Below are 12,679 nucleotides of genomic sequence, written 5' to 3'. Positions count from 1 at the left end.
AAGCTGTGCAGCTCAATAAGAATCAGACAAAGAAAATAGAAGCAAGAGGAGGCCATTCGGCCCTACAAGCTTGCTCCGCCATTCACTATGATCATGTCTGATCATCACGATCAATACACTGATCCCACCTTCCCACATATCTCTTGACCCTTTCAGCCCTAGAGATAGAGAAATACAGCACAGAACAGGCCCTTCAGCCCACGATGTTGCGCCAAACTTTTGTCCTAGGTTAATCATAGAATTTTGGACAATTTTGCATGGCCAATCCACCCAACCTGCACATCTTTGGACTGTGGGAGGAAACCGGAGTACCCGGAGGAAACCCACGCAGTCACGGGGAGGATGTGCAGACTCCACAAAGACAGTGACCCAAGTTGAAATCGAACTTGGGACCCTGGAGCTGTGAAGCAATTGTGCTATCCACAATGCTACCGTGCTGCCCTTAAGAGGTTAACCTACACTCCATTATTCTACCCTAATCCATGTACCTATCCAATAGCAGCTTGAAGGTCCCTAACGTTTCCGACTCAACTACTTCCACAGGCAGTGCATTCCATGCCACCACTACTCTCTGGGTAAAGAACCTACCTCTGACATCCCCTCTATATCTTCCACCATTTATCTTAAATTTATGTCCCCTTGTAATGGTGTGTTCCACCCGGGGAAAAACTGTCTATCTGTTCCCCTAATCATCTTATAAGCCTCCAACAAGTCGCCCCTCATCCTTCTCCGTTCTAATGAGAAAAGGCCTAGCACCCTCAACCTTTCCTCGTATGACCTACTCTCCATTCCAGGCAACATCCTGGTAAATCTCCTTTGCACCTTTTCCAAAGCTTCCACATCCTTCCTAAAATGAGGCGACCAGAACTGCACACAGTACTCCAAATGTGGCCTGACCAAGGTTTTGTACAGCTGCATCATCACCTCACGGCTCTTAAATTCAATCCCTCTGCTAATGAACGCTAGCACACCATAGGCCTTCTTCACAGCTCTATCCACTTGAGTGGTAACTTTCAAAGATCTATGAACATAGACCCCAAGATCTCTCTGCTCCTCCACATTGCCAAGGGCCCTACGTATTCCTATTTGTCCTTCCAAAATGGACAACCTCACACTTGTCAGGGTTAAACTCCATCTGCCACTTCTCAGCCCAGCTCTGCATTCTATCTATGTCTCTTTGAAGCCGACAACAGCCCTCCTCACTATCCACTACTCCACCAATCCTCGTATCATCTGCAAATTTACTGACCCACCCTTCAACTCCCTCATCCAAGTCGTTAATGAAAATCACAAACAGCAGAGGACCCAGAACTGATCCCTGCGGTACACCACTGATAACTGGGCTCCAGGCTGAATAATTGCCATCCACTACCACTCTCTGCCTTCTATCGGTTAGCCAGTTTGTTATCCAACTGGCCAAATTTCCCACTATCCCATGCCTCCTTACTTTCTGCACAAGCCTACAATGGGGAATCTTATCAAATGCCTTACTAAAATCCATGTACACTACATCCACTGCTTTACCTTCATCCACATGCTTGGTCACCTCCTCAAAGAAGTCAATAAGACTTGTAAGGCAAGACCTACCCCTCACAAATCCGTGCTGACTATCCCTAATCAAGCAATGCCTTTCCAGATGCTCAGAAATCCTACCCCTCAGTACCCTTTCCATTACTTTGCCTACCACCGAAGTAAGACTAACTGGCCTGTAATTCCCAGAGTTATCCCGATTCCCTTTTTTGAACAGGGGCACGACATTCGCCACTCTCCAATCCTCTGGTACCACTCCTGTTGACAGCGAGGACGAAAAGATCATTGCCAACGGCTCTGCAATTTCATTTCTTGCTTCCCATAGAATCCTTGGATATATCCCGTCAGGCCCGGGGGACTTGTCTATCCTCAAGTTTTTCAAAACGCGCAATACATCTTCCTTTCTGACAAGTATCTCCTTGAGCTTATCAGTCTGTTTCACACTGTCCTCTCCATCAATATGGCCCCTCTCGTTTGTAAATACTGAAGAAAAATACTTGTTCAAGACCTCTCCTATCTCTTCAGACTCAATACACAATCTCCCGCTACTGTCCTTGATCGGACCTACCCTCGCTCTAGTCATTCTCATATTTCTCACATATGTGTAAAAGGCCTTGGGGTTTTCCTTGATCCTACCTGCCAAAGATTTTTCATGCCCTCTCTTAGCTCTCCTAATCCCTTTCTTCAGTTCCCTCCTGGCTATCTTGTATCCCTCCAGCGTCCTGTCTGAACCTTGTTTCTTCAGCCTTATATAAGTCTCCTTCTTCTTCTTAACAAGACATTCAACCTCCCTTGTCAACCATGGTTTCCTCACTCGACCATCTCTTCCCTGCCTGACAGGGACATACATATCAAAGACACGCAGTACCTGTTCCTTGAACAAGTTCCACATTTCACTTGTGTCCTTCCCTGACAGCCTATGTTCCCAACTTCTGCACTTCAATTCTTGTCTGACAGCATTGTATTTACCCTTCCCCCAATTATAAACCTTGCCCTGTTGCACGCACCTATCCCTCTCCATAACTAAAGTGAAAGTCACAGAATTGTGGTCACCACCTCCAAAATGCTCCCCCACTAACAAATCTATCACCTGCCCTGGTTCATTACCAAGTACTAAATCCAATATGGCCTCCCCTCTGGTCGGACAATCTACATACTGTGTTAGAAAATCTTCCTGGACACACTGCACAAACACTACCCCATCCAACCTTCTCTTCACTCCCTCCACAGCAAGAACATCCGTTCTCAAGTAAGGACACCAAAACTGCACAAAATACTCCAGGTGTGGCCTCACCAATGCCCTGTACAATTGCAGTAAAACATTCCTATTTTTATACTCAAATCCTCTCTCTATGAAGGCCAACATACCATTTTGCCTTCTTTACTGACTGCTGTACGTGCGCGCTTACTTTCAACGACCATTACATGAGGGTACCAAGGTCTCCCTGAGTATCCACCTCTCTCAATTTATACCCATTCAAATAATAGTCTGCCGTCCTATTTTTACTACCAGATCGGATAACCTCACATTTATCCACATTATACTGCATCTGCCCTCTCACTCAGCCTGTCCAAATTCCACTGAAGTATCTCTGCATCCTCCTCACAGCTCACCCTCCCACCCAACTTTGTATCATCTGGAAATGTGGAGATAATACATTTAGTTCCCTTGTCCAAATCATTAATATATAATGTGAACAGTTGGACTGCCTACCAATCGGAAAAAAGATCCATTTATTCCAACATTTTGCTTCCTGTCTGCTTATCAGCTTTCTATCCTTCTCTAGACACCATCCGTAATCCCATTCGCTTTAACATTACAAGGTAACCTGCTATGGGAGGCCTTGTCGAAAGCCTTCTGAAAGTCTAAATAAACCACACCCACAGGTTCTCCCTAGTTAACTCTACTAGTTACATCTCCAAAGAATTCTAGTAGATTTCTCAAGCCTTCTATCCATTAGGAGGCTGGTTTAGCTCACTGGGCTAAATCGCTGGCTTTTAAAGCAGACCAAGCAGGCCAGCAGCACGGTGGATAGTGGATAGTGAGGTACCTCACCATCCATTCCCGTACCAGCCTCCCTGGACAGGCGCCGGAATGTGGCGACTAAGGGTGTTTCACAGTAACTTCATTGAAGTCTACTCGTGACAATAAGTGATTTTCATTTTCATTTTTCATTCATTAACTTCCCCAAAACCATTTTTCCATTAATACTAATTTACTTCAGCTCCTCACTGAAACTTGTGTTTCTCACAACTTCTGGTACATTATTCATGTCTTCCTTTGTGAAGCCAGAAGCAAAGCATGAATTTAGTCCCTCAGCCATTTCTTTGCTCCCCGTTATGAATTCCATGTTTCTGACTGTAAGGTCCTCCATTTGTTTTTATCGATCTTTTTCTCTTTATATACCTGTAGGAACTTTTACAGTCAGTTTTTATGTTCCCTGCTAGCTTACTTTCATATTCTTAATCAATCCCTTGGTCCTTCTTTGCTGAATTTTAAACTGTTCCCAACCCTCAGGTCTATTGCTTTTTCTTGCTAATTTGTATGTCTCTTCTTTGAATCCAATACTATCTCTTTATGTAAGTCATGGTTTGGCCACAGTTCTCTTTCTACTCTTGCGCCAAACAGGAATAAATAAATTTTAAAGTTCACCTATTGAATGCCTGCCATTGCCTGTCCACTCTCATTCCTTTCAATAATGTTCCCAGTCCATCATAGCCAACTCATGCCTCATACCAACATATCTACCTTTATTGATGTTCAGGACTCTGATCTCAGAATCAACTACCTCACTATCCACCTTGATAAAGATTTCTATCATGTTATGGTCACTCATCCCTAAGGGGTCTCTCACAACTCGATTGGTAACTATTGCTTTCTCATCGTACAACACCCAGTCCAAGATGGTCTGTTCCCTTCTTGATTCCTCAATGTATTGGTCCAGAAAACCATCCCATATACATTCCAGAAATTCCTCCTCTATCATATGTGACTAACTTGACTCATCATTGCAGGCAGATTAAATCCATAATCCATAATCCAGAACCCATAATCATATATGTTATTTTGTCACATACTTCTCTGATTTCCTGTCTATGCTATTCCCAATATTACCACTGCAGTTTGGTGGTCTGTATACCCCCCCCCCCCTCCACCCCTCCCCAACCCCCCACCCCCAGAAATATTTTTTGCCCCTTGGTGCCCCTTTATCACTTTTTCAAAGCTACAAAGCCAGAGCTCAGAGTGTGGACAAGGGGAAAACCCCTAATCCAGCTCCTTGCCTGCTTCAAACACCAATTCAAATTGAATCCAATACATGGTCCCTACAAGAGAAACATACCAGATCCAGGCATTACACCTGACCTCACACTCTTCTTAGCCAAAAGGCCAAGAAGCGATCCCTTAGTGTTTCTTAACTCGACCTATGCAAATTCCACATGTCTGTGCTAATATCTTTTATCGATATTGTATCAATATCTTCTTTAATCAACAATGCAACTGCATTATCTTTTCCTTTCTGCCTGTCCTTCCTAAAAACAGAATAGCCGTCAATGTTTAGTTCCCATACTTGGCCACTTTAGAGCCAAATCTCTGTAATCCCAACTATATCATACCCTTATGATATTCCTTTTAACATTCCTTGACCCATCCCTACTATTTTTTACAGTGTCATTATCTGATATAGGCCCTTGATTTCTCTGCCTTTCACTTAGGAAGCAACACTTAAAAGAAAGAAGAAAAAGAAAGAACTTGGGCAGAACCTAACAGAAAAGTTTCTAAATTAATTTGTGGCAGGTTTTGCATAGAGTTTCCTGTCGGCTCTGTCAGCGAGTTCCCACCGCTATCTAACGATATCTAACGCTCTCTCCCTTTCCTTGGGCCTGGGGAGCCCACACTTGAGACATTTTTCAGCACTGGGAGGCTGAACTCAGAGATCGGTGAAACAGTGCCCGATCTCTCAGTGAGTTTTGGGTCCTCCATGGGCAATGTCACCACCTCGAACCCTCCTAAGTGAGGACAATTCGCTATGGGGTCCCTGGGGACCCCCTCTTCAAGCCCCCCTACACTTCCTTGCAAGCACCCCTCCAGGACCCCTAGCCATCACCCCCCAACCTCCCAGAGGCCCCTGCATACCTTCTCTGCAGCCCCCACCCTTCAAACACCCCCTCCATCCTCCTTTCGTGGGCATGGCCCTCATCAGGTCCTGACCTTTGGCACTGCCACCTTGGCACCCTGGTAGTGCTCCTGCCAGCTTGGCAGTGCCACTGGGCACTTGGCAATGCCAAGATGGCACTGCCAAGGTGCCAGCTGTGATGTGCCAAGGAGCCCATGTTTAAGGGGGGGGGGGGGCAGGGGGCCACGCTGTACTATCCCTGGCCACCCAGGGACCTCCAATGGCCTGAGAGACCGCCCAAGGTGCCGATCCACCTGCTCCACATTTGTGTGGACCAGTACTGAACTGCACCCGGCTGCGGCCTCTTTGGGGAGGCCAGTCAATCCTAGGTAAGCTCGACTAGGTTGCTTTAAAACCTACTTCTGACCGTGCCATTTGATCACACCTCCTTTGGGTGGGATTCTGATTTTGAAGCCTCACGGGACTTGAGTATATCCCGCGAGGTGGACAGCTGTCGGAAGCCCGCGGGAGGACTCTACTGGCCATGATGCGCTCTTGCTTGAGCGCTATGCAGCCGGTAGATTGTGCCCTTGTCTTTCTATCATCCCTTTAATGATGCTCAAAAATGCCTTACCAATAATCGAGTAGCTTTCTGATTAGCTGCAGCCAATGTGCGCTCAGCAACTCCCATAAATAGTAAAATGACAAGAACCAGATAATTTATTGATGTTGGTTGAGGTATAAACAGTCAGATATTGGGGGCCATGCTCAGTTGGTTTTTGATGTGGTAGTTTTGCTTGTTAGACCTTTGTGGCCCTTAATCTTTATGATATTTATTTTTCATGGAATCAACTGCCTTCTGTCTTACAAAGCTTTGATAGGATCCATAAGACATCTCAGTCAATTGGTTATGCTTTCTGCAGTATTTGATTGTGTGGGAGTGTAAGGGTTAATGCGGAACTGGGGCAACAGTACCGCCCATATTATCATGTAGACTTTGTAGAGAGTCACATGGCAATAGTAGAGTGTAATGGTGAGCCTGCCAGAAGTTAGGATGAGGATAGCACCCAGTCAGAAGTGTACCCCCATCTATGTATATCGTTATGTGTTATTAAGAACCTCTAGACCTGTTTGTGAGACAACCCTACAACACTTTCTCTCCAACAGGTACTCAATACAATGTGTGGATATGAGACTCAAAGGGTGGATAAATGGAAAGCCTTGAAGCATATTTACACTGACGGATGTATGAAGATGGTTGTCAACTGGGGACATCAAAACTTGTATCTGATTGGTGGTTTAGGCCTCGGCCTACTCTTGTTGGAGGTCTGTATCACTTTCTCTATTTTATAAATATAACTGGCATCGTTGTTCCTTTAAATCTTCTCCAAGCCCCTTCGTCTCCCAGGCTGAAGAGAGGACAAATCACATTGCATTGCTGTCGTGATTATTATTCCTGGTTTTCCTTTTCCCACGGTCTCACGGGGTTAGAATCAAGAGTGTTCACTGCTGTAATTCACTTGTTCAACTTCTCCCTTATCTTCTACCGTGCTTCCTATGATCTTCCAATCTTTAGTCCAGTCGTTTTCAAACTCAGGGTCGGGACCAGCCGGTGGGTCATGGGCTGGTGTCGGGAGGGTTGAGGAGTGATTGACGCGGTGTTCCCGATCTTGGGAAGAAGTAGCCAACAGCTGTGGCCGGCTTTCAGGAATGCCAGCCATCCCGCACATGCGTGCCCACTCAGCCAGATGTAGCAGTGCGAAGGCCCGGAGCCCAGCGGGGCAGACCGCCTCCTCAGTACGTCAGCACGCTGTCCCAGGAGCAAATTGTAAAATATATTATTAGTCCCACCAGAAGCGTTGGCTGAGAGCCAGTTACACGTCAGGTACACTGACGTCACGTAGTCTGGGCGCAAAATTACTGAGGAGAGCTTTCTCCGTTTTGTAACTGCCAGCAAGCAAGCAATAGGACTGAAGATGGATCTTTTTGAACTAAGGAAGAGAGGGCCAGAGGCACAAACCAGCCAGGATCTCACAACTGAATTTGCTGGAGAGAGCTTTGCAGGAGAGTCCATGACAGGACAACACAGTGCTGCTGTGAGCTCCAGGAACTCTGACAAACCCCATAAAGAAATGTAATATTGAATGACAAAGCAAGTGAGATCACGAGGACCAAGCAGGTTCACCTGTTGCATTAAAGGTAAGTGATAATGGTGGGTCGCGAAGTTTGGACGGTGGGGGTCGTGAAGGTCAGTTGGCATGGCCCGCAAAGGTCGGCCGACCTGGATCCCGAAGGTCAGCTGACATGGATCCCGAAGGTTGGCTGGTTGGTAAAAATGGGTCCCTGGAAGAAAAGTTTGAAAACCGTTGTTTTAGCCAACTTTGACGTTTCCAAGTCACTGGTTTCTAGTCCTACTTTCTTTTTATGCATTTATGGGATGTGAGAGTTGCTAGCGTGGCCAGCATTTGCTCTCGATCCCTAATCATCTCTCCGAATATGGTGATGTGCCACCTTCATATGACAATAAGAAATATGAACAAAAGTAGGCCAATCGGCCCCTCGACCCTGATCTGCTATTCAATATGATAGAAATAGAAATAGAAATAGATAGAACAGCACAGAACAGGCCCTTCGGCCCTCGATGTTGTGGCGAGCAATGATCACCCTACTCAAACCCACGTAGCCCGTATACCCGTAACCCAACAATCCCCCCATTAACCTTACACTGCGGGCAATTTAGCATGGCCAATCCACCTAACCCGATCATGATCATGGCTGATTCGCCATTCCCCACGTCCATTTTCCTGCCCTTTCCCTGTAAACCTCGATGCCCTTACTGATCCCCTTACTGATCAAGAATCTATCTATTTCAGTGTTGAATATACACAGTAAGAAGTCTTACTACACCAGGTTAAAGTCCAACATGTTTGTTTCAAACACTAGCTTTCGGAGCACTGCACCTTCCTCGTTCACCTGAGGAAGAAGCAGTGCTCCAAAAGCTAGTGTTTGAAACAAACCTGTTGGACTTTAACCTAGTGTTGTAAGACTTCCTACTGTGCTCACCCCAGTCCAACGCTGGCACCTCCATATCTTAAATATACACAAAAACTCTTCCCCCACAGCTTTCTGTGGCAAGGAGCTCCGAAGACTCACTATCCTCTGAGAGAAGAAATTCCTCCTCATCTCAGTCTTCAATGGACACTCCTTTGTTTGGAGACTATGCCCTTTGGTCCTAGACTCTCCCATGAGGGGGTACATCCTCTCAGCATTTACCCTGCCAAACCCCTGAAGAATCCGATATGTTTCAATGAGATCACCTCTCATTATTCTAAATTCCAATGAGTAGAGTCCCAACCCGATTAACCTTTGCTCAAAAGACAATCCCTCCGTACTGGGAATCATCTGAGTGAACCTTCTTTGAACCACCTCCAATAAACTTTCCTTAAATAAGGGGACAGAAACTGCTCACAGTGCTCCAGATGTTTCCTCACCAGTACCTTGTACAGTTGCAGCAAAGATTCCTTACTCTTACACTCCAACTCCCTTGAAATAATGGCCAACATTCCATTAGCCTTCCTGATTCCCTCCTGCACCAGCTTTCTGTGTTTTGTGAACAAGTACCCCCAAGATAGGGCAGCACGGTGGCGCAGTGGGTTAGGACTGCGGCCTCACGGCGCCGAGGTCCCAGGTTCGATCCCGGCTCTGGGTCACTGTCCGTGTGGAGTTTGCACATTCTCCCCGTGTTTGCGTGGGTTTCGCACCCACAACCCAAAGATGTGCAGGGTAGGTGGATTGAAGATGATAAATTGCCCCTTAATTGGAAAAATTAATTGGGTACTCTAAAAAAAAATTTTTTAAGTACCCCCAAGACCCTTTGTGTTACAGCTTTCTGCAGTTTGTTTCCATATAAGAATCCCAAAGTTTGTTTTCTCATACCATTTCTGAATGTCTGAACTGTGCGCTCTGCTAACCAATTCAACGGTGAGTATATACGTCTCATATGCTATTTGCGGTCATGAATGTCCCAAACTCTGCACTGGTTAACGCTGTCCCATTGTCTGCGACCAACACCTCCGGTATCCCGTGCATGCTGAAAGATTGCCACAGCCTGCCGATTGTGGCTCGAGCTGTCGCACTTTTCATTTTGTGAACCTCCATCCAAATTGAGGTAGTGTCTACGACAAAGAGTAACAATGCTCCCTGGAACGGTCCTGCGGCGGGACCAAGAACGTCGCAGCCATTCCCAAAGGTGCCTGGCAGCAGCTTCTGGTATTCCTGGCACTGAGTACAACGCTGGGTCACTTTCTCTATATCCGCCTGGCCACCATATGTAGCTGCGGGCTAGCATCATCACCTTTGACAATCCCGGCTATCCATTGTGGAGGTCATAGATCATAGAATTTACAGTGCAGAAGGAGGCCATTCGGCCCATCGAGTCTGCACCGGCTCCTGGAAAGAGCACCCTACCCAAGGTTAACACCTCCACCCTATCCCCATAACCCAGTAACCCCACGCAACACTAGAACATAGAACGATACAGCACAGTACAGACCCTTTGGCCCACGATGTTGCACCGACATGGGAAGTCAAAAACTAAAGGCCATCTAACCTACACTATGCCATTATCATCCATATGCTTATCCAATAAACTTTTAAATGCCCTCAATGTTGGCGAGTTCACTACTGTTGCAGGTAGGGCATTCCACGGCCTCACCACTCTTTGCGTAAAAAACCTACCTCTGACGTCTGTCCTATATCTATTACCCCTCAATTTAAGGCTATGTCCCCTCGTGCTAGCCACCATCCGCGGGAGAAGGCTCTCACTGTCCACCCTATCTAACCCTCTGATCATTTTGTATGCCTCTATTAAGTCACCTCTTAACCTTCTTCTCTCTAACGAAAACAACCTCAAGTCCATCAGCCTTTCTTCATAAGATTTTCCCTCCATACCAGGCAACATCCTGGTAAATCTCCTCTGCACCCGTTCCAAAGTTTCCACGTCCTTCCTATAATGAGGCGACCAGAACTGTACGCAATACTCCAAATGCGGCCGTACTAGAGTTTTGTACAGCTGCAACATGACCTCATGGCTCCGGAACTCAATCCCTCTACCAATAAAGGCCAACACACCATAGGCCTTCTTCACAACCCTATCAACCAGGGTGGCAACTTTCAGGGATCTATGTACATGGACACCGAGATCCCTCTGCTCATCCACACTGCTAAGAATTTTACCATTAGCCAAATATTCCGCATTCCTGCTATTCTTTCCAAAGTGAATCACCTCACACTTCTCTACATTAAACTCCATTTGCCACCTCTCAGCCCAGCTCTGCAGCTTATCTATGTCCCTCTGTAACCTGCAACATCCTTCCACACTGTCTACAACTCCACCGACTTTAGTGTCGTCTGCAAATTTACTCACCCAACCTTCTGTGTCCTCCTCTAGGTCATTTATAAAAATGACAAACAGCAACGGCCCCAGAACAGATCCTTGTGGTACGCCACTCGTAACTGAACTCCATTCTGAACATTTGCCATCAACCACCACCCTCTGTCTTCTTTCAACTAGCCAATTTCTGATCCACATCTCTAAATCACCCTCAATCCCCAGCCTCCGTATTTTCTGCAATAGCCGACCGTGGGGAACCTTATCAAACGCTTTACTGAAATCCATATACACCACATCAACTGCTCTACCCTCGTCTACCTGTTCAGTCACCTTCTCAAAGAACTCGATAAGGTTTGTGAGGCATGACCTACCCTTCACAAAACCATGCTGACTATCCCTAATCATATTATTCCTATCTAGATGATTATAAATCGTATCTCTTATAATCCTCTCCAAGGCTTTACCTACAACAGACATGAGGCTCACCGGCCTATAGTTACCGGGGTTATCTCTACTCCCCTTCTTGAACAAAGGGACCACATTTGCTATCCTCCAGTCCTCTGGCACTATTCCTGTAGCCAATGATGACATAAAAATCAAAGCCAAAGGCTCAGCAATCTCTTCCCTGGCTTCCCAGAGAATCCTAGGATAAATCCCATCAGGCCCCGGGGACTTATCTATTTTCACCTTGTCCAGAATTGCCAACACTTCTTCCCTACGCACCTCAATGCCATCTATTCTAATAGCCTGGGTCTCAGCATTCTCCTCCACAACATTATCTTTTTCCTGAGTGAATACTGACGAAAAGTATTCATTTAGTATCTCGCTTATCTCCTCAGCCTCCACACACAACTTCCCACCACTGTCCTTGACTGGCCCTACTCTTACCCTAGTCATTCTTTTATTCCTGACATACCTATAGAAAGCTTTTGGGTTTTCCTTGATCCTACCTGCCAAAGACTTCTCATGTCCCCTCCTTGCTCGCCTTAGCTCTCTCTTTAGATCCTTCCTCGCTTCCTTGTAACTATCAAGCGCCCCAACTGAAACTTCACGCCTCATCTTCACATAGGCCTCCTTCTTCCTCTTAACAAGAGATTCCACTTCTTTGGTAAACCACGGTTCCCTTGCTCTACCCCTTCCTCCCTGCCTGACTGGTACGTACTTATCAAGAACATGCAATAGCTGTTCCTTGAACAAGCTCCACATATCCAGTGTGCCCAACCCTTGCAGCCTTTTTCTCCAACCTACACATCCTAAGTCATGCCAACTAAGGGCAATTTTGGACACTAAGGGCAATTTATCATGTCCAATCCACCTAACTTGCACATCTTTGGACTGTGGGAGGAAACCGGAGCACCCGGAGGAAACCGACGCACACACGGGGAGGAAGTGCAGACTCCGCACAGACAGTGACCCAAGCCGGAATCAAACCTGGGACCCTGGAGCTGTGAAGAGATTGTGCTATCCACAATGCTACCGTGCTGCAGGAGTGCTGCATGCCCGCGCTCGGGAACCACCATGCGTGTTCCCCACAGGATGACACCATCCTTGATGCTTAACTCGTAACTTGTTAGTGCACACATTCAAGTCCTCCAGCAAGGGGGCCCCATACTGGGTGATGTGCCATACCCGGGCAACTGTC

The 12,679-nt window shown here is 46.4% G+C and overlaps 1 protein-coding gene across 3 annotated transcripts in view; it reads left to right on the top strand.

Moving 5' to 3' along the window:
* zgc:113223 (uncharacterized protein LOC541424 homolog) overlaps nt 1-12,679 on the top strand; it is a 107,686-nt gene that overhangs the window by 81,211 nt on the left and 13,796 nt on the right. For all 3 annotated transcript variants that reach the window (XM_038781234.1, XM_038781232.1, XM_038781233.1), the window contains one exon: nt 6,813-6,971. In XM_038781234.1, coding sequence (XP_038637162.1) covers nt 6,813-6,971 — 159 coding nt within the window. The remainder of the gene's footprint in view (nt 1-6,812; nt 6,972-12,679) is intronic.

The sequence above is a fragment of the Scyliorhinus canicula genome, chromosome 20, assembly GCF_902713615.1.
Source record: "Scyliorhinus canicula chromosome 20, sScyCan1.1, whole genome shotgun sequence".
Taxonomy (NCBI): domain Eukaryota; kingdom Metazoa; phylum Chordata; class Chondrichthyes; order Carcharhiniformes; family Scyliorhinidae; genus Scyliorhinus; species Scyliorhinus canicula.
This window is presented reverse-complemented; position numbering and strand designations above follow the sequence as displayed.